This window comes from Aquila chrysaetos, chromosome 12 (genome assembly GCF_900496995.4).
Source record: "Aquila chrysaetos chrysaetos chromosome 12, bAquChr1.4, whole genome shotgun sequence".
NCBI lineage: Eukaryota > Metazoa > Chordata > Aves > Accipitriformes > Accipitridae > Aquila > Aquila chrysaetos.
The window spans coordinates 35,178,644-35,201,473 of NC_044015.1; the positions used below are offsets into that span (position 1 = coordinate 35,178,644).

The 22,830-nt window shown below is 41.0% G+C and overlaps 1 protein-coding gene across 9 annotated transcripts in view; it reads left to right on the forward strand.

Annotated features, from left to right (window-relative positions):
- The window catches only part of ELAVL4 (ELAV like RNA binding protein 4), an 83,667-nt gene that overhangs the window by 47,480 nt on the left and 13,357 nt on the right, over positions 1 to 22,830 (forward strand). For all 9 annotated transcript variants that reach the window (XM_030033453.2, XM_030033449.2, XM_030033447.2 and 6 more), the window contains exon 3: positions 16,057 to 16,160. In XM_030033453.2, the coding sequence (XP_029889313.1) occupies positions 16,057 to 16,160 (104 nt within the window). The remainder of the gene's footprint in view (positions 1 to 16,056; positions 16,161 to 22,830) is intronic.

The following is a 22,830-nucleotide window of genomic DNA, read 5'->3' on the forward strand; positions in this document are numbered from 1 at the left end:
TTTCCTGAAGTGTATTCTGTTCTTGAGCAGAGATAAACCTAATTTCAGTGTTGCATATCCTATTCTAAGGGCTGCAGATTTAAGACAATCCCCAAATATTGATTATCTAAATGAGCATTTGCATTAAGTATCTGAACTAAATTCATTAGTACTGTGGGGGAGGGAACACAGGAACAGTAGTGAGTGTCTTTTAGTGCTGGATTTCTAAAATGTGTTTGGTATGGTTTGATGTCTATTCTAAATGCTGAGGAAAACGGTCAAATTTGCATCCGTCATTTTCTTTATCGTCTCTCTGCAGTCGTCTGGTGCATACTCTGTGCCAGCGAACAAAAGAATTTTGATTTCTTGATTATTGGAAAAAAACAATTGAAATGAGTGTTGGGGCAAGGAGGCATGACCCTTGTGCTGTGAAAGAGCTTTCTAATTAACTTCAGCAGTTTCAATCCTGAGCTTGTTCTGAAGTGTATTAAATGCCTTTAATGCATATTTAGTTTATTCTTCGCAGTGTTAACTGCTCGGTTTGAGTAAATAACACCACCTTCCCATCAAGTCTAGTGAGGAAGGATAAGCAGTATGGCTTTCCCCAACAGTACAAGCACACCCACGTCTACAAAATCATGATTTCCAGTTATAAGGTTATTTATGAGGCTTTTCAGTGTGTCTGCTGACCTCCTAGTCTGAGGCTTTTTTCCATCCTTTGTATCATCTGCATTGAAGATAAGTGTCTGCCAGGGAACAGCCAGGTGATGCAGCTGTGTTCGTGGAGCCCTCTATTTGATGAGAGTCCACCCTTAGCCTCCAGTGTTGTCTGTCCTTCTTCCCTCGTTCTGCTCTTCCCTCTAGAAGCACAGACCCCATGCATCAGCACTCATGTACAGCTGCTTCTGGCCATAACCCTTTTCCTTTTCTTTCCTTTTAGCCCAAGGAGGACAAGGAGGAAGGGAGGAAAGGAATGAGAGAGTTGCAGGAAAGCTCTGGTAGATTGGCAGCAGTGTCCGATGATGCACTACCTTCCAGCTGAGGCAGGGTCTTTTGGGGCAGCAGTAGACAGCACACCAAGATGTCTGTCAGGGCTCTGAAGCTGACTTTGCCAGCATTCATCCATTCCCTGCTACTCAAGACCTTCTGCCCTTCAGCCATGCCAACGAGCAGCATGGCCACGCTGCGGCTGTCAACTCTGCCTGTCTCCCCAGGGCTCTTGCTAGACAACTTGTCCGAGAGCAAAAGTGGCTTGTGTAAAACCAGTCTAAATGGTTTTGAAAGTGGTCGACCTTCTGATCTCTCTTTTCACAAGACTGTTTTTTACCAATGCTGTATTAGGAGCTGCTTTTTGGCTTTAAGGTGGTGTTTAGTAAACTTGTGACGAGGATTATTTGACCTGCCTGCAGTACCTGTTTCTCAGCCTTGGTGAGCCAGGAAGTTCTTGGCCTTCTCTGTTGCAGAGCTGATTCATCATCACTTGACTTCCCAGCATGCAGGTGTTTTTCTCTAATGCCAGAAGAGCCCTGCAAAATCATCTTTACTTTGACTTCTGGGAATGGTCATCCTGAGACCTTCAGATCAGTATTGGGATCTGCTGCCCATGGGAGTGTATGTCCTTGGCACTCCTATTTTTTTTCCTCTGTTTTCTGCTAGCTCAGTTTATGTGCAGTCCCTATACTGATGAAACAAAGTACCTCTTCAGACTCCATCCACTTGGACCCCATCCTTCATATCTTCTTTGCTTTTGGGGTTATTCTAACTGTGACTTTAGCAAGGACCCATTTACATGACCAAGCCAACCTGTTTTCTATCTGTTTGTCAAGTGAGATTGCCATCTGTAGAGGGCAAAGTTCCTTTGGGGATATCTACTGCATGGAGGTCTTGCCTGGCCTTAAATCCTTTCCTTCTCCTTTGCTTCCAGAAAACTTCAAAGGTTCGATCCCAATGCTTTGAAACTTAGGGTATCATCTTAATTTTACTTACGGTTAAGAGGCATTAATTTCTGGTTACGTTACGTTGTTATGCCCAAGAAGAGATGGAGAGAGGGATTTACCACTGTTTCCTACACCTGCACATCCTTAATGCTGCGCACCATTTATTCTTTTCTCCTGCTTAACGGATAGTTTCTCTTGCTGCCTGAACTGGGAGTCCCAACAACCTTTGTGTGCAGCTCACTGGCAATTGCGTGCTTATAGTCAGCACTGGTAACCAACCTTCTCAGTAATGTGTCAGTTATTGGCAGTTGCTCTGATGCTCAGCCTTTGCCAACAGACAAGCATACGTCTTTGGATTTCAAAAGCATCCTACTTCATGTCCTATGCTTGGTTCCCGCAGCGGTCATTGATAGGGTACTGCAGCCTCTGACTTCTTAAACGATTTGTGGTACAGCCTGGGTCTTGTTCAGGCCCTTTTGCATCTCTGCATGCCTGTTTAGACAGGTTTTGCCCAGGTGCCATGTTTCCCATTTCTCTGATGCCATGGTCCCTGTCATCCCTGTGAGATTTTGATTCTAAAAAGAGTAGAGAAAGAGGGGAAGAAAGCATCGTGTCGCTGAAGTCCAAGTCCATTTCTTTGACTTTTCTCACTGTCTCTGCTTTGGCTGACTCATTGCTGGGGTTTGTTGGACATAACTGCTGTTCTCCATTCTTCCTGAGCATGATCTGTCACTGATTTTGCAGATGTTCCTACTTGTCCCTGCTAGGAATTTCAGTGCAAGTTACTGACTTGCAGGTGCTGCTGGAGACAGGATATTGGGCTAAGCAGACCTCTGCTCTGACCCAGTACTGCTGTTCTTATGACTCTCACAGCATCTGTTTAATCAGTGGAATATATCAGCTTGGGGGGGGGGGGGGGGGAACTGAATGTTTTTATTACTTTTATTCACAGGAGCCCAGACTGGGGGTTTCTTTCAGTTAGATGGTTTTTAAGGGGTGTTGCAAAAGCAGATGGACAAAAAGCTGTGTCATACTCACCTGCAAGCAAAACAAATGGCAGTATTGCCAGTATGATTAATTGTTGCTGTACTAGAGGGGCTGCTGTTTCTGTGGTAGAAGGTCTAATGTGCCTGCTGCCCTATACAGACAACTGTGCTCACGCAGATTTTTAAAGCACCTTAAATTAGATATCAACAGGCTTCCTCTTGCTACAGCGTTCTAGGACCCATAAAATGAGGCCACCTTCCTGTTCCTTAGGATGCTGTTGGTTAGATGTGGGGGGTGTTTTGACTTTCCCTGTTGTGAGGATGGTAGGTAGGGCATGAGAAGATATGGCATTTAACAAGGAAGAAGTATTCTCCAGCAGTTCCTTTTTTAGACTCCTCTGTTCTTCTATGTGCTGTATCTGTGTCATTTCTATTTACCAATGCATCTCTTTCTCCTATTTCTCTACGGTTTTTTAAAATACTTTCCTGCTCTGGAGGCCACTTTGTCTTAAACCAAAAAAACCCAACCCCAAACATGAACAGCTTGGGAGCTTGACTGATAACATTTTTTTTCCCCTTATGCTTTCTACTACACTGTAATAGCTACTTTGCTACCTTGATTTTGTCTATTGGTAGCATTGTGGTACTTATTTGCTCTAGCTTAGGTATGTTTAGGTACTTTGCCAAACTGGAAACAAAAGGAGAAATATGTATGTTTTCCCTCTCTGTTTACCACCTACATGTTTGATATTGTGAAAAGCCTTTTTTACAAGAGTAGTGCATCATAAAACCTGCCCTGTTTTCAGTGGTGGTCAGCCAGCAAGAATGGCTTCTAGTCACGACATCCACACCATACATCCAGTGCCATATATGTGCATAGTGTCATAGGAGAAGGTGCTGGCTGATACAGGTGAAATTTGCCACCTTTAAAAGGAAAAGATTTGCTTTTCAGTCTGGAGAAAATTCGAGGAGCATATTCATGCTGATACTCTTCTCAACAAAATTAGCAAGACATTTAAGGGATAGAACTAAGTACATGCACAACAACAAAGTAATAATATTTTCTACTTTAAGCAGTTTTCATTACCTCTATTACCTGCAAGTACCTAAAAGGAATTTTATAAACATTTGAAACATACTTAAATTCCTGCTCTTGTTTTAAATTTCTTGAAAGTTTGCTGTTAAAGCTGAAGCAAATTTAAGTAGGCTCACTGCAGTCTAAGTATTGATGGATAGCAAAATTTTTATAGGTAGCACATTTTGGAATATGATAAAGTGGCTTTAGTTTTCTCAGCATCTTTCCAGATGCTGTGTAAAGTAATCTACGGAAATCTAACTACTACAGATTAACCTTCTTAGCTGTCAGGTTGCAGCTTTTATTTATGTTTTCGCTGATCAGATTAAAAGTGCTGCAGACACAGGTTGTGTTGTTAATATTAAATTTTGTATTCCGGTCTGTAATAAATTACTTTCCTCTGTGCACTAGAAAAACTGGTTAGTAGAGCTCAAAGGGAGTTTAATTAGTAGGCTGTTTGAGACAGAATAGGTATTCCGAGTCATTGTTCAGAATTACTGTGAAATTTCTTAGTGTTGTGGTGGCTTTTGTTTTTTGTTGTTTGACAGAGGCTGAGGTACAGAACCTTAAATGTTGCTGAATTAAATCATTTAATGACAAAATTACCAGGGCTTTTTGAATTTGCAGTCAACCAGGTTTCAGATATTGCTGCTGCAGTATATTGTTATGTTCTACTTAATATTCTTGTTTTGCAAAACAAACTCTTGTTTTTCTCCAGTTTTATGTGCCTCTGCCATTTCCTTTAGACTGGAAGTGTTAGTGCCACTGTTTCTACACAAAATGCTTCCAGGCTTGATGATGTACTGGGTTTTCATATCTTAGCTGTGCCTTGCCTTTCCCGATTCCTCTGCTTGCATAGTTCTTCTGAGTGAGAGAGCATGTTCTTGGCCTCTTAACAAAAATATCTGTCCTGTAAACCAAGTTGCATGTTACTTATGTTAAGCCACAGCTGACTTTTCACTCTGCCCGTGCAGTTCTTTGATGCATCACGAAAGTGGGAACCTTGGTCAGTGCACAGGCTCTATTGTGGTTCTGTCCTTCTGTCTTTCTTCTCCCCATCACTCCACCACTCACTATCATAATCTCCTAGAATAGTGGGTTTTCTCATAAGCTTTGACTCTGGGTGCTTGGCATCACGCTTTTGTGCAAAGGTTTGGTGCTGTGCTCTGTGATCTGAACTTAGTGTCCCTCTGGTTGAAGCCTGACCAGTGAAAAATCACTCTATTTCTTTTGGTTTGCTTTCAGTTTCTGCTCCATTGTTCAGTATTAATTTTTTTTAGTTGCCTTCCACTTTTGTCTAAATTTCAGAAATACCAGTGTTTGGGATGGGATGCAGAAAGGGAAGATAAGTCTGCTGTAATGAGGCATGTACCTCTTCCATGACTTACTGGTTCCCATTGTTGGAGTGCCTTTTCTCCTTGGTTTCAGACCATGTAATTTTTTTACCCTCTTCTTAACTTCATCTTCTCTTATGGGTAACAGTGTTAAGTAGCACACTTAATATTTCATTTCCAGTCATAGTCTTTACACACTTGAAGTATCTATAGGCTTTTGCATATCCTTTTAGTCACAATTTAACCAAAGGCTACCTTATTTTAATGTTTTAACACTGGACTCTTCTAATCTTGCATCTTAAGTCGCTGTCAAGCCTTAAGTCATTCTTGATTAAAAACCTGGTCGTTGCTGAAAATTTGCCTTCAGTTTGTTGCTTTGCTTAGCTCCAGTACATACATTTCCTGTTACAGCTGAGTGCAGTCTTTACCATTCTTTATGTACTGCTGGTCCAGCAATGCTGTATCCCCTCTCCATGATGTGACATCAGCTATTTGGGATGTGAAAGGCTTCCTACGACATATTGCGTGCTTTATGTATTGCAGTGACTTCTTTAATTCCTCTTGCAGATTTCTTTCCATGCTGCTGCTTACCATTTTTTATGTGCTGGTATGTCTTTCATTTTTTTTCTGGGTCTATTTGTTTTCACTTTTTCTTACTAAGTATTGTTTTAACTCAGCCTGTTTGTTTCTAATGTCTGCATTCTTGTGTTTATTTCGTCTCTTCAGCATTGAATTTACTGTTCAGGATAGACAAGTCATGGCTGTTTCTTGTCCATTCATGCCTGTCCCCAGAACACTGGATTTTTATAGTACAGTCCCTGTTCTGTTCTGGGACAAAGCGGGGAGGAGTGCAGCCTTGCTCTTCTCAGAACAGCTGCTAATTCAGAGGCTGTGTGCTCCTTGAAGGAAGGGGGAGGAGAAGATGAAAAGAAGGGAAGCAAGAGATGTCAACTGGAGGGGGCTGGGGGGAATCCAAATATTTGTTCAGAAATGGAACTCAATTGTCCTACGTATGTCAGGAGCAGTAGCTTCTGAAAATGTACTTAATCAGTTGCTTGCAGTAGTATGAATGCACCAATGCTTAAAATCCAGTTTACATTTAAAGAAACTTGATAAAAGCAGGAAAACAAAAAAGGAGGATAATATATTCTGCAGCATAAAATGTGCGTGGCATGCTGGGCTGGAGATATCTTGTAAACAACTCAGTGGTCGAATAATAAGGTTAATGTTTTAGGGTGGGGGAGATGCAGATTTAGATCCCTGTTCTAGTGACTCTGTTACTCTCTCCAAGTTCACCCTGGAAATCTTGATGCTTTTCAGTTTCCTTTCTCCAAAATAGGAATAAAACTGCTTTTCTCAGTGGTGTTTGTGAGGAAAGGTGCGTTACAGAGATAAAATGCTTCCATGCTATGGTAATGGGAAGCACAGAAGACTCCAGCCAAGTCAGCAGCATCTGTCTCAAACTGCCACTTAAGCTTTGCATGCAGATTAGCCCACTTCCTCAACTACAGTAATTACACAGCTGACTTTGTTAAAACTCTGTGTAGTATGCAGGTAAGAGCAAAGTCTTGTTTCAGGTGAGATGCAGAACATCTGAAATGATAGAAGCTGTTAAGAGACTGTAAGGCACTATTTGCAAGAGTAGGCATGTTTTATATAGCTGGTATGGTCAAGTTTAAAATGGAGTAATTGCATGTTTTTGAAAGTCCTCTTTAGATTTCTGTGGGAGTAGGATTTTCAGAAGGATCTAGTAGTGCTGGGTAGCAGCAGGCTCTCTCAAAGCATGCTCCATCTTGTTCTGTTTTCTGGATGGATGTGTGGGGCTATTCCAGAGTGAGAATCACTACTGTGTCTAATTTTGAGGGATAGCAGCTACTGTCAATTGGTATTTAATTTACATGACAACTGCTACTGCTGTCAAAATTACAGAGGAGGGCAAAACTTGTGTCATCTCCTCTGACGCTGCCTGGTGAAGTCAAGCTTTCTAACTCAGCAAGGTGCTGGTTGAATGATGTTGCTTTCCATTGTGGGGAGCTTGCAGTTGGTTTTGGGGGGTCTTGCTTTGAGGTGACTGTGTTCAGGTCCTGGTGGTTCTCTTCCAGTCAGAGATGTGGAGGTCCAGGGGTCCCAGTTACCTCACTAGTACTAATCATCTCATTGTTTTAGCTACATTTTTACATTTTGTTTCACATTTTGGGCAATGCTTTTTTTTATTCCCCTTTCATTTTTCTAGGCTTGTTGTCATGGTATCTGGCATTTCCCATTCAGATATTAAAATTGAGTGAGTGGTGTCTGTATGTCTGGTTCATTTTCCCTCTCTTACCCTCTCCCCAAGGGAGAGTTTTACGTGGGATGTAGCACACTGTTTGCAAGGGCTTCCTTTGGGCAATTTTTTTTTTTTTAAATCACGTAGCAGTGTCTTTGTTGGAGAAGGCCTGGTGCAAAGAAGCCCCTTCCACTTGGACTGAAGTTTATTAAATCCTATGTGTGTAGAGCTCCCATGGGAGCTCATTGTACAACTTGTGACACCCCCAAACCCCTCAAAAAGGCCTGTCTCCTGCACAAATGAGCTTTTATCCGAGTCTCTCTGGCATTGTGAGAAATTAAGGCAGTGATAGGAATTTTCTCCCTGCAGGTTTCCTGTGGGGAGGGCCCAGCCTTTGCTATTTGGGGATCAGGGCTCCGATGCCTTAGGGGAAGAGTTTGCTTGAGGAATCTTGTCTTATCTGAGCAGGTTTGTGTCAGCATGTATGCCTTTACAGGTGCTCTAGCAAGAGGTAGGTGTCCGCCTGTGGAACACACAGGGATTTTCCCTGAGGTTTGGATTTAGATTTGCTTATTTATTAGTTATGAAACTACAAACATGTTTTTTAGGAGGGTATCTGATATAAGGGTATCGCAGTGCAAGTCTGGAATCTGGTTTTCCTCTCCAGTAGCATCTTAAGAAGGATCTATTGACACTCAAATTTTTCTGATGGCTGTTTTTAACCAAGGATAAGTTGTGCTTCCTAATTGTAGGTGTACTGTAGCAGCAAGGCCTGTCTGGGGCTCTAGATTGGATTGCATTTAAATACAGCTGACTTTTCCCAGTCTAGAAGGGGGATCTTGTTAAAAGAGCTAACAAGGGCACCTGAAATACAGTAATTTGATAGAAGATTCCCGAACAAAACTTGTACCCAGTCACCTTCCTGCAAAAGGCGAAAACCAAGCTATTTACTACTCATCCTTCTCTCATTTTTGCTTTGAGAAGGACTACACGTTTTTCCCCTAAATTCTTGTAAAAATAATAGTTATATTGTAATAGGAGGATGATGCTTTCTTGCTGTTCACGGACAACATGTATTAAATCCTAGCCTGTACAAATATAAGGAGTCTGTATTCTAAATAAGCTATAGACTAAATGGATGCTGTGATAAAGAGCTGCACTAAGCACTGAACAAGTTACCTTCGAAGTTGTATTACAGTTAATTGTCACAGTGACAACCTTAGCTTAATTGTTTGGTCCTAGGAGTGCTGTGTGCAGAAGCTGCTTCCCTCCTGGTTTGCTTCTCCTGTGACTGCAGTGTGCATCACTGGGGTGACAGCGGGTGCTTCTCCTCGATAAAGGGATGGAGGATGAATGAGACTGATGTTACTGATATAAAAAAGCTTCAGACAAGGAGCAGGGTTTGAACTGGTCTCGTGATCAGACCTCATTTTCCCTTGATCTGAATCTTCTCTCTGTAGCTTACTTCCTTTTTTAGGTAAACAGCTCTATTTGTTGGTAACTGTCATAAAATAAAAAAAAAAATGAAGCACCCAATTCACTTGACCCTCTTTGTACATTTTGATTGTATCTTCTCAAGGGTATTTATGTAACCTCCGAAAGCCCCTACTTCATACAGCTTTTCATACAAGTTGCAGTCATTCTTTGTCCTTCCAGGAGTATCTTTACAACACTTCTGAAATGGTTTGGAGGCTCACAGGATTGTGCTCTGAAATGGGACTACCAGCTGGAGCAGGGCTTGCCTTGAATGTCAATAAGTCTCTTCTGTTACTGTTATTTAGAAGATGGGAAGCATGATGAGTCTTTCTCTTGCCCATCTCTCTCTTGCTGCTTTCCTTGCCAGCCATCCGTAGGTGGCATTTATTAGGAATATCCCCAGTTTGAGAATCATTGGGGAAGGTTGAAGAGCATGTGCAGGTCTGCTTGGAAGAGCCACAGGTGGACAGCAAGTTGAGCTCAGCCACTTCGATAGAGAGATCACCCTGGCACCAGTTTCTTCCCTAAATGTTCACTGAGGTTGGAACAGGCAAAAACTGGAGCCGGGAGAATTCATGGCGAGCGTTATTGTATCTTTTGGTCCCAAACCTGGAGTGACTGAAGGCTGTTACTGTCTGACGGCTTCTGCTTGGCTAATACAAGATGAGCTGTCAGACGTGGCCTACTTCTGAAGGAAGGGATTGTGTCAGAGAAAAGCATCGGTGCTCGGTGGTGTTCGTGTTATGGCTGTCAGGCAGACAGCTTTAATTAGGTTTTACATTTGGGCAGGGGACAACAAAACCATGATTTAAGGCAGTGTGCATTGTTGCTGTCCCATTATGTGCTTGTTTTCATGAGTGACTGTTTATAGTGGGGACCATAGTCCTTTAATGTGCCTTTGCATTCCAGAGTAATTTATTTTCAAGAAAAAAGGGTGTTTTTAAAACTTTTTTAACTTATCTGGTCACAGGTGAGCAATTTAAAGTTGTACTCTTCTCTTTGTTGCTTTTAGAATAGTCTCCAGCAATAGGACAGCTTCAAACTTGTCAGAGAAAGTTGTTTCCTTCTACTTTCCTTGTGGGAATGATCGCAGTAGGAGCTGTATGGAGAACAAGCAGCAGGAACAGTGTATTTGTAGAACTTCAGAGTAGAAGAGGTTATTGAGCACTTAACACATCTTGCCAAAACCTTCCCTGGTTTAATTCCTGCTTGAGTTAGAGCATAGCTTTCAGGAAAAAAATCTGAACTTTCAGAATTCCCAGTGGTAGAAGAGCTGACAAAATGCTTGGTAGGTAGTTAAAATAATCTGTTGCCTTCAATGTCAAAAACAGAACAAGCCTTCCCCAGGAAAACAGCTTTTGCTTTTGTTTCTAGTCTGGTTTCTCCTACTTCAAGTGTCAAGCAATGGGACTGGAAATACGTAACTCCATGTTTTATCTGCTGGACAGACATTATTAAAAAAAAATAAAAATCAATCTGTACTTCAGATGAGTACTAATGTAGTACTGTTAAGGTTCAACTTAACATTTTTTGATCAGGTAGACAGATTGACCCCCATCTTTCAACTGAAAGAGTTTTTCCATGCTATAGTCTATTCTCATGGCACCATTGCCAAGGCACTGGTATCTTTCTTGAAGCACGTACACCAGGACTGGGCATGGCACTTTGGCACGCAGCCAAATCAGAAGGAGCGATTACTTTTTTTCTTTTGCTTTTTGAGTGTGTGGCTTTTATGCCAAGAAGAACTGTTTTAACCCTGTTGGCAGCATTGCAAACCTGAGATGCGGTTGGTTATCTGTCACACTGTATCCGAGTCCTTCGTTTCCCATTTGGATGCTATGCCAAAGTTAACTTGGTTTGTCGGGATGTAACCTTGGGTTTGTGCTATTTAAATGTACGTATTTGTAGTTTATTGAGGAGCTTAAATTGCTTTGCACCTTCGCTCTGTCCTCATTGTTCTTATCCTCTCATACTGTCTTTCTACAGTTGATCTTCAGGAGCAAGGAGTTTGGCTTTTTCCACTCATCGATGGAAATAAACAGTGTAGGGCTGAGATCTGTTTCCTGAGAGAGACCTGTAGGAAAACATCTTTCTGGTGATTTCCTATTCACAATTGCCAGTTAGAGATCTGTTGGCTGATTATTTTTTTAATCCATTTAATGTGTGCCATGTTAATTTCGGTTTAGTCAATTAATAAGCAGTACCAAATCAAGTGCTTTATAGAAGACCAAGTATATCAATGCTATTAAATCGACATTCTTAAAATTTATAAGTCAAACTTGTAATCTCATCAAGAAGGATGTCAGTTTAGTTTGACAGAATCTATTTTCCATAGACCTAATTTGATTGACATTGATTTTATTACCCCTCTCTAATTCTTTATTATTAGAGTCCAGTATCGAATATTCTGTAATTTTGCCTTGCTCAGCATTAGACTGATGGACCCGTAACTGCTTGGGTCATCCAGTCCTCCTTTTTTGAATTTCAGTGCAAAATTGTCTTTCCTCCAGGCTCCTGGAATTTGTTCAGTGCTGTAAAAATTACTGAAAATCACAAGAGAGCCATTTGCCCCTTTTTTTGGAATCTATTCTGTGCAAGTAATCCAGATAATTCCATTTAAACGTGTAATTTTAGGAGCTCCTGTTTAACATCCACCTGGGTTGCTAGTTAGTACTTCATATAACTTCTTCAGGTGTACATAACGCATCTGTTCTCTCTGTACTGTTACTATTGCTATCTGCTAATGAGTCAGCATGAGTGTTAAGGGATTTTTTTTCTGTAATCTAAAAAAAAAAAACACAAAAAACCAGCTTTTGTTATTCTGACCTTTATTAGCCAGAGATTTCTTTCCTGTTTGTTTCCTATGATTTTTCTTTTCTAACTTACTTTGGTTTCTATCTGTTTTCCCTTTATCTGTTAATTTAAATACGGAATTGGCCGAAGCAAACTGGCTTACAAAGGAAGTAAAGGCAGGTACAGTTCTCTAACTGGCACTGTCTATTTCATAATTGCAGGTTTTTGGGTGTATGGATAAACGTTATAAACAGGGTATACTGATTTTTTTCCATAATCCTTCTCATGGTTTGTTTTAATCTTGGTGATTTTCAGCTCTGTGAAACGGAGCCTTCTAAAATATGAAATATGTACATTACCAGCTTGGGCTGGCTTTGCATGTGGGTTTTGGTTGTTTTGGGGTTTGTTTTTTTTAAGACTGTCAAGTCCTTGATAATTTTTAACCCTGTTATTGCTCACTTTTAGACCTATTCTTTACCAGATCATAGGAGGTCCTCTACACGTTTTCTGCAAGCTAGATAAAACATTCAGAAAGAGTAATGGTAATAGCAATATAACAAGGTGTTTGTTTAGGATCATCTAGAAATATCTCTTGCCTGCCCTACTGAATCGCAGCATGCGATGAACTATTGGATTCCAAATCACAGAAAATATTTACTATTTACGGTGCTGTTCCTGGGAAGTGTAGCATGGGAATGAACTTCAGTGTCTGTGTGGGATCCTGCTGAGAGGTCCAGCTGCTTGCTTCGTGCTGCCAGATTGCGTCCAAAGAAATGTTACCCTTTTCGAGTACATGCAATAAGAGTACACGATGGAAAAGAAACCCGAAAGTTCATATACTGCTTCACCATATTCTGTTACAAATCCTTCTCTTCTTTCTCTACCAGTAACAATTTTTAGTTCTTTCATATCTAGAGTGTGTTTTGTCTGACATAAGGTTTATTGCTCTTGAGAGTAATTTGAAAATAATATTTTTAGCTGGATGTATAACTTTTTTGGATTCTTAGCTATAAATGTTTAGCACACTAAAACTTTATGATGTCTGCCAGCAGTTGTAAAGCTTTTCACAAATTATTTTTTTCTGGGTTTATTTTCTTTCAGTTTTTTGAGATGTTTGGGGCGGGGAGCCAGGGGGATGGTGTCTGTCTTCATTAAATGATGGTGTTTAGGGAAGATGCTTGAAAATACAAAATAAACCAAACCAAATATACCCCTGAAGTGGCAAGTTCTTAACTGAAAGATTTTCTCCTTTTAGCTTCATTGGTACAAAGTGAGGTGTACGGCAGAAAGCAGCAATGTGAATTTGCTGGTTGAAACAACTGTACCAAGATTTCAGTGGGTGCAAAGGGTGTGGGGTTTGAGTTTTTTTAAGATAAGAGGGGCTTTTTCTTGAATGAACAGAAATTCAATACCTGGAATGCTGAGTAGACCCACCCTTTTTTGTGAGAATATAATACAGCCAATATGCCAATTAATGTATTTGATATGAAATCATAACTAATAGCTTATGAGTAACAGGCCTTAAATTCTATTACAAGTTTTAAATATTTCGTGATGTTCAGGAGTACGTACTAACAAGAAATCATGTTTCTGTGTACGTATTATTCTAAGCAAAATTGTATGACAGTGTAATTGTTTTCTTTAAGCCAGGTTCTGCAGGCATGCCTGCGGACAGGTTTGTTCGTGTTGGTAATCCTTATCCTTCACCTTAGAGAAAATACTTGTTTATGTTTCCAGTTGGTAGTGGGAGTCAGAGATGATGATATCTAAATAACTTGAATAACATTACTGGAGAACTCCCAAGGAAAGGAGTGAATGGTCTGAAATTTTCATACCATTCTTTTCTTATATTGCCATTTTTTCCCTTCCCTACAGCTTCTGTTGTCTATGGGTTTGTTATCCTTGGTCTCTTCCTTGCAGAAGTATTTACAGAAGTGAGAACGTTCCTATGAGAGGTTATTAAAAATTACTGTGCATATTGTAGAGGTTGGTCAGTCCATGTGCCTTGAGAAGAACAGGGGCTGGACATGGAAGCCCATGGTCAGACAGACGGACATAAATCCCAGGGCCTTGTATCAGCTGCTCCTGCTATCTGCGTACCTCTGAAGGTTGATAGATGGTTAATGGCAAAAGTAGGGACACAAACTGGGCTTATCCAAGCCCTGATCCTTGTGTCTCCCTTCCTCTGTAAAAAGAGATTAATTTCCTAGAGAATGGCTTCTTTCTGCCTAGGACTGTTTAGGATTAAATATATTAAGGATATGATATGTTTAGAGGCACAGGGATTGGGGCTGTATAAAATGTCTCGTTTAGACGAGAAGAGGAAGGCATGGCATGGCAAGTATCTTTACAGTGTTTCTGCTCCAGGCTTTGTGCTCAGTCAGACTTCAGCTCATTCTTGGTTAATGTTGTGTAACTTGGGTAAGAGTATTTTTGTTGAGACTAATTCAGCTCTCCAGGAAGACTGGATATGTTTTTATACTTTTTTTTCTGAAGTTAGATTGATTGGATGGAATTGCTCCCTGGATCTACTGTAGGCTAAAACAGCCGTTTCTTATTCTTACGCCTGCATGTGAGCATTTTAGGCGTGAACTGCGTTTTTTCCATGGATTTTTAAGGTCTTCCATCACCTAGTTAGCAGCTTTTAGCGCTTTGATCTGATTTTGTAAGACAGAAGCGCTCCCTGTATTTCTGTTAGAGCAAATGCTGTATTTTTGGTGGCGTCTGACTTTGAGAAACACACAGATGCTTTTTTGTAGTCCAGGAGACAAAGAAACAAAGCTTTGTGCTTGGAAGGCAGGATCCGTGCCTCCAGGGTACATCAAGGCACTTGGTGTGCAGCTGCTTTCCCAACCTCCGCTTTCTCCTGGTGAGCAGGAGCTGGGTCGCCGTTTGCCGCTCCGGCGGATAGAAGTCTTCTTCCAGAAGTGCTGTCCTTCTCCTCGGGAGGGATTTTCACATGTTTCCTTTCTCGTCGCCTGTGAGCGGGAGCACTTGGATCCCCTGCACGTCCGCGCCCAGAGGCAGGTCGTCCTTTGGCGTGCTGTTCTCCAGATACACTGATGGGTGTCTGAGAAGGAGCGTGGTTGAAATACAGGACCGCTTGGGCTGGCTTGTTCTTGAAATTTGATTATCTGTGTATGTTTCCAAGTGCATGTGCCTTAAAACAACATAATTGCTGTGTTTTCCAAATGTGCAAAATAACTTCAGTAGGAGGCTCGAGAAGGAAGGGGTCTGGAAGCGGCTGTCTGTCGCGTTGCATTAATAGAATTTATGCTGCAAAACTGCTACTTGGGAATCGGGAAAAGGTACCTCTCCGGTACGGGCTCTCGCAGCCCATTGCGGACCCACAGCTCTGTCCCTGCGCTGTGTGTGTGGGTACCTGTAGTGCGAACAGCGTGGCCTCTCCAACTCCCATGTTACTTATCCCACTTATTAGCCAGGTCTCTTCTTCCTACTGTAAACGCAAACACAGATCGCAATAGTAAAACAGAAGCTGTTAAAATTATTTTGGCTGCTAAAGTGGGCTCCTGCCATCCCATGCGCAGCAGCAGTTGTACTGTTTTGGTTTTGCTGTCATCTCTAATACACGGAAGAAAGCTTTAATGTGGTCTCTTATCCTACTGCAATTTGATCTGTCCTTTCTCTTCCTATTTACTGGCTGCTCACTGAGCAATAAAACAAGATGTAAAGGTGGTTGTCTATTTCTCAGCTGCTTCAAGGTTAGTGTTAAAATAAAGTTTCCTGATTTTTGCATTTTAAACACTTACGAACTTGTTTATAAACAGTAGCAAAATTATCTGTGTGTTTTCTATCATTTTTAAGAGGTGGCCTCATGCTGCAGTGGCAGGTCAGCCAGTTACATTTATTAGGAACTCGGCACAAAACTATTACACAATTCTGCTGCTGTCATGCCTCGTACATGCTTTTCAGTAAACACCTGGGGAAGGCCGGGGCGGGGGGGGGGGGTTGCTTCTTGGTTTTTTTTAAAGTAGGATCTTCAAAGCAGCAATTGAAAATTTTTATGTTGGCTTCCACTGTATTAAGGAGATAATGAAATGGTGAAGAACAGCTTAGAGGCCATAGGGGAAAGCAGGGATGAAATGAACAGTGTAAGAAAACTGTGTTCTTGCTCTTGGAAGTTGTTCCTGTGCTCAAAAAAAAAAAATACTGAGTCTTTTTTTTTTTTTTTTTCTTTGTGTTTCAACAGGGCAGAGTTTAGGGTATGGATTCGTTAACTATATTGATCCAAAGGATGCAGAGAAAGCCATTAACACTTTAAATGGACTCAGACTCCAGACCAAAACCATAAAGGTAAGACATATAAAACACCTTTTGCTCAATTCAGGAAGTGGAGAAAGTTGTTGAAACGGTTTCTGGCAATTTCATCACTATTTTAATCTCTGTTGTTAAGGGCACTTGTTAGCCAAGTTCCTCCTTGGAACAATGGGAGGACATGTGGAAGATGAAATCTCTCTTCTCTGAAATTGCTGCTGTTGTTAAAGCGGGGAAAGTAACAGGAAGCTCCTTAAAGCATTGCAGTGAGGCTTAAATGTAGAATAAAACAGCCATAGTGACACTGTTATCCACAAACAGAAGAGAAATATGCAGTGGTGTATTCATAAGTTACATATCTTGTATTTTAATGGGAAATACCTTGACATGGAGCTCTCTTAGTGACACTCATGTTATTATCAGGTGTTGAAAGTATGGTTCTCTCAAGTTAGAATGTCATTCTCAAAAAAAAAAAAAAAAAAAAAAACAAACAAACAAAAAACCACAAAAACAAAAAACCACCACCAAACAAAAAAAAAACAACAAAAACAAAAAACTGCCAAACACCCTGCCCCCCTAAAAAAAGAAAAAAACACCAACTAAATAAACAAACAAAAAAACCCACAACATCAAAAAAACCCCCACATTTTATCTTGATTTCCACATCCTTAGTTTGATTTATTCTTTTAAAAGCAGGAGGGATTAGAGATCCCACTGAAGTCTCTCATTTCATTGTTGTAATAGACCATTAGTTATTCAACGACCTTCTTTAGTGGTCTCACAAGAAAAGCAAGTTTCTATACTGTCACGTTTTTTGCTGCATGGCTGATGAAGCTTTTTTGAAACAGCTTACGGAAGATTTCCACATCCCGAATTCTGACAAATAGAGCTTAAGGAATGTGAATCAAAAAATTGAAGGGGAACAAACAGCAGATCTGATTCAAATTATCTGAAACTGCTTTGATCATATTTGAAGGCTGGCTTTTGATTTGTACCATTTTCTTAATTTTTCTTCTGTACTTAATTTGTATTTTAAAGTAAAAAGTGTTAATAGAAAAACAGAATTTTTACTTTTGAAAATATTGGTACAAATGTCAGTGATTTTGTATACTGGAAAAAAGATACTGTATGGTCAGTACTTCAGTTGTACTTTCTGTTTCTCACTGAAGGTTTTGATTTGGACAAAGTGGTATTCCCTAAAGCAAAAATATTTGTTGGGTTCCTGTGCATCTCTAAGAATTGTTTCAAGCAAGGTTTTTCCTGGTCTGTTTGATTAGTGAAGAGCTGAAGTCCTGAGCTGAGGGTTATGAAAGCGGTGGCGTGGCTGCATGGATTACATACAGAAGGCTACTTCCAAATCTCCCTTAGACCAAGCGAGTTCCATCCCATAGATACGTATGTAGGCCATGTATCAAAATGCTCACAGCATGGTTTTGTAGAGTTAAATAGACAAACTTAGAGGAATATGTAAGGTAAAGCAGCAAAATCTACCGTCTTATCTACTGCTGCAGGTGGAAATACACACTTGGACTCAGCAATTTCTGCTTACAGTGAAAAGTTGAGCAGTCAGTTGCTCTCCAAATTGCTTTTAAAGGCACATTATCAGGAAAAAATATAATATTTTGAAAGTACTAACTTATCTTCTAAGTACTGTATTAAAAACTCAGTAGAACTTGAGAAATCTAGATCAGTTTTTAATGCCGTGCTTTTGTATTTTGAACATTATTCAGCGTTAGCAGAGGTGCTACGCTTCTTGTCCGAAGTACCTAAGTTGCTTTGCCTCTTCTTGTCTTCTGTGAGCCAGAGCAATGCTATTGTAGTCATAATATTCCGAGGTTACAGGAAATACCTAAGCTACAAAAAGGCCTCCAAAAGCTCCAACCCACCCCAATTATTATTTTACGTTTCTCAACATGCAAAATGAAACCATTATGCCTTTCCTTTCATCATGTATAGTAAGATTTTTGTTATCCAGGAGCTTCCTGTGCTAAAACATCTTTGCAGAATGTTTTCTCTTTAATTTTTTTCAATTCAGTATAGATTTTACAAATACAAGTCATTTAGTAGGTTTGGGGTTTTCATGCTTATTAATAGCTAGTAGACTTTTATAGAATATATGACGTTTTGTTGGCCTCTGGAAAGCTGTTAAAATTTAATAATAAGCAAAGAGATTGACTTAATCTACATGCACAGGAGCTGCGTCATTTCTTCAGTGATTGGGAAGATGAGTAGGCTTTTTAAAATAAAATTGTGTTCAAGTAAATGTTTATGCAGTTGCCTAAAACCAACCCAAAGGAGCCTTCTATTCAAATAGCCAAGCTTTGGACACGTGGATATCTAATCAGGAGTTTCCAACCCAGTTTTTAATTGCAGAATTGTGTGTGATTACCTCACCTTACCCCCTTGGTTTTTTGTATTTTTAATTATGTTTTGCTCTTAGAAATCTTAATAAATTAGGTCTGCTTCCCTGGTACTGTGTGATGGGGATGGGCGTTTCCCAATGTTCACGTGGTGTGGTGAATCGTGGTTTTTACTGCTCCTGGCAGTGCCCATGTTGCTGGAGACGTCCCTGGTTTCCAAAGGGCTGCTGAAGTCTCCTGGCTTGCCTGTTGCTCCCACATGCCCCTTTCCAGCATCTCACTGTGACTGATTATAAGGTTGAAGTATTTTGATTCATAGAATTACTATATTTAATTATCAGAGGTGGTTACTTTTAGTCTAGCTAGATGCCCTTTACAATTATTAAAAATGCACTTTTGGTGCCTTAAAAAAGCCTGTCTCAAAAGAACATACAGAAAGGGATTTGGTGGCATGTAGTTCTGTAGGCTAAAAAATATTTAATTAAGTACTAGAATAACATTGAGCAGGAAAAGTACTAAGCATTGCTTTATTCTTTTTTTCTTAATGAGTGTGATTGGGTTTTATGCCCCAGAATGAATCTGTAGTGTCCTATTGATGGATAGGCTGAACCTTGGCCTCTGCCCATGTATGCTGGGTAGCTGCAGCCCTGCAGGTAGCATTTCTATGGCTAACTTTTGTTTGGAAGCTGTTTTGATGGAAAGTTGAAATGAATAATCTGTGAAAGCCCTTTTACAGGGGCAAATTGCTTCTGCCTGCCAAGGTCACCTTGGTCCTGCTGGCTGTGTCCCATCTCCTTGCTCAAACAGTTGTGGCCTCTGCTGTCCCTTGCACAGAGACTGAACGTGAGCTGGCTCTGGGGGGTCATATTTGTACTCATTTTTTGACCCCATAAGGCTTAATTCCTGTTTTAAAAAAATACATATTTTCTGCACACATCCCCAAATCATGTCCTTTTCACTTCTGTAACATTTTTGTGGCAGCTTAATGTTCTCCCTCTCCTGATGCCTTGCAAAACAGCCATGCAGTCACAGGAGGAACTGGTTTTATACTAGGATCAGCAAAACAGCTAGGCACAGTCTGCTCTCAGATGTGCGGACTAAAATAACTGAAGAAATGTTCTTTTTATTATTTCATTGTTACAATAAATAATCCCTTTTCACTGTAGCAGCTAAAATATTTATGTGCATTTTATTTAAGTCAGTGATGCCCTTTCAAGTCAAAGTCGAGAGGTGACTATTTACAGAATATCTGTTTGGGGAAAGCATTGAAGGAAGTGTTATGCATTTGGTGGTAATAGGTTATACACGTTATGTTCCTCCTCAGCTGATCATAGTGCATATTTTATTTACGCCATTTCGTAGCAGCAGCAGCATCTTGTGAGGGAAAAGGGCTTCACTTTATTTTTACAGCTAAAGCTTGACATAATTCTACAAAACAGCTTAGAATGAGGGAAGATAGAGCGTGTGTTGAAATAAATATATATTTCAGAAATTGAATCTATTTTTAGAAATTAAATTTGCCCATCCATAAAAGCATATAAAAGGTCACTGCTGCTGTTGAAGATTGCCTGGCAATTCAGTTGCATCAAGTATCAGAAGGAAAGTAAGATGTGTGATGCATAGGATTGTTTAAACTGTGCTGCTTTGCCCAGAAAAAAGGACGATGTCTGAAAGGATGTGAGGGAAGCATTTTACGATTTACATGGGGATTCAGGTGACCTGGCTTCATGTTGGGGGACGCTGGGACAAGGGAGAAACAGTTTTGAAAGGAAGTTTGAAATCTAAAAAGAGCTAGTGACCCCCTGAAGTACAGTCTTGTGTCCCCCTCTCCTTCCTTTTCGCTGTCGCCTGAGAAGTAGGTTTGTTTCTTTCTTCCCTTGCAGGAGCAGGTAGCATGCTGTGATACTGCTGGAGCAAAGGGAGAAGTCTCCAGTGAGGGGAGAAGGAATCTGGGTTCTCTGAGCCCTCGATGCCTTCCAGTTTTTAAATCCATCAAATCTATCAGATGATATAATACCAAACAGATAGGATCATTCCTCTGTGATCAGAGGGTTTCTGTAATTATTTTAATTTTCAGCTAAATGAGTAAATAACATGGAATATAGCTACTGCCATTTTAACACTTCTGTTAGTTCAAAATGTTTATTTCTGCATTACTCTCTTGTTTTGATCAATAGGACTGGATGGTCTTAGTTTAAAATACAGTGAATAGGGTTGTGGGAGAATGTAGTCCTGTGTTTTCTGGAAGTAAAGTAGCAACGTTACTGCTCAAAGATCTTGCTATTTATCTTGGTTTCTCTGGCATTTTTTGAAATGCCAGATATTTCTACAAAACTCAGGCTCTAAATCTGTCCATGTTAATTCTTGTAATTGTCTGCAAAACTACAAACCATCCTGTCACTGTAGGGGAACCAAATAATAGCAACCTCAGACTTCTCCGTCCTACGAAGTCATTTGTCAAAAAGATTGCCTTCCAGTCCTGCTCAGCGGTGAAGGAGGCGCGGGAAGCACAAGGCAGGGGAGGAGGAAGGCTGCGGCAGCAAGCAATGGGGAGCAGCGCAGCATCTGCCGTACCCCATCCCAAACTGCTTGGGAGGCATGGGGCGGGGGGTTAAACCCAAAAAGCGCTAGCTCGCTGATAGTTATGGTAGCAGAGCTCTGGCGTTGGGTGCCCTTGGTGCAACACTCTGCCGAAAACCTTCTGTTTTCCACCTGTATTCTCCCATAGCCTCCGCAGGGGCTACCTGCCACTGAGCCGGCCAGCCACCTCCTGCAGCTGCTTCTCCCAGTGAAGAAATGGGATGTTGTGCAAGGCCGGGTGGTAAGGGGAGGGTATATGGAGAGATTTGCTATACTCTGATTTGTGAGGTAGCTGGGAAAATGAAATAACAGTGGGGAAGGCACAGGGAGGGCTTAGGTGTTCTGTGAGGGAGAGGAGATGGGGGGTCTGAAGGGGTGGAAGGTACTGGTAGGAGCTGAGCATGTTGGACTGCGTCACAGAGAAGTTTGCATTTTTAAGTTTCCCTGCACCCTGTGTGCTCTACCTGCTCATCAGCTGCCTTCAGACGCGCTCAGCTGTGTTTCCACCCAAGCTTCAGCAAAGCTTTGTAGAGGGTAGAGGTGTAAAAGTATGCACTCCTTTCCTTCCCTGAAAATTCAGATTACAGGTGTTTGCAAGCTGCAGGTTTGGGATATAGTTGTTCTACAGTTCCTTCTAAAATAAGGTAATTGCTTCTTCTGTTTTGTGGTAGCTCAGAGTTAGTTGTAAGAGGGGTCATCTGCTGTGACTGCTGCACCTCGGGACAAAGCCTTGGACAAGAAACTTTAAAGATGCCACAGACCTGGAAAGCCTCAACTAAGTTTACATTGTTTTTGCTCTTCAGGAGCCTCTGTCTGTGTAACCTTCTGGACTTTGTAGTGCTTGTTAATAAATCCTCCTCTATCCTTTGTGCCTGTAGTGATGCTGCAGCTCAAAGGACCTTTCAGCGCTGCGTTTGAAGGTTCAGATTCGGCTCTGCTGCTTTCAGCAACCACCAGAGAGTCTTTACCTGTTAGTTTTGTGCATCTGCTTAATCGAGGTTTCTCTTTTAACTGCTTCAGTTTTGCCAATGAGTCCTTTTCATTCCACACAGCTGGAGCAATTATTTCTCTTAGCCTTGCTCTTGGTACAGCCTGAGTTCTTCTAGGTTATTATCTATGGATGTCTTTCCTGAAATGATGGGATAGACCATTGTATCTTACCTGCAATCATAATTAATCCTAGTAAAATGGCATTAAATTGCTCAACAGTAAAGTGCATTGTCAGTCCCTTCCATCCCCCAGCCAAGGGTTTGGAGAAGAGAAAGGACAAAGCGGTGCAAGTGGCAGATGTGAAAATATTCCGGATTCTGGTCTTCAGCCTTTGGACCAGAGGGCTTCTGCGTGTGCTTGTTCTGCCAAAGCACGTAGCTTTCACAGGAGGGTTTCTCAAATCTGTGTTTTTGCACAAAATTAGGGCATGGACAAGGGCCTGGAAGTGGCCGTGGGGAAACATCTCTTCTGGCCGTAGCCCATCTTCTGGTGTTAAGCAGATTTTACTTCTAGTTCTACATGTGCGTGAAACAAGTGAGATAGTACTTACTTACATGTGTGAAGCTCTTTGGTTGTGTTAAATCACTTCCAGTGTGTACCAGTGGAATAAAAGGCAGCAAGTGAAGGAAGGTTTGTCCCCATTTTACACGTTTGGACCTCAGGCAGAAAAAAACCAAAGTGACTCACCCCAAAAGTCATGCAAGAAATCTTAGACCTCAGAGCGTGTCACGCAGAGAGACAAAGCGAAGTCTTTCAGAATTAAGGTCAGCAAGAAGTTT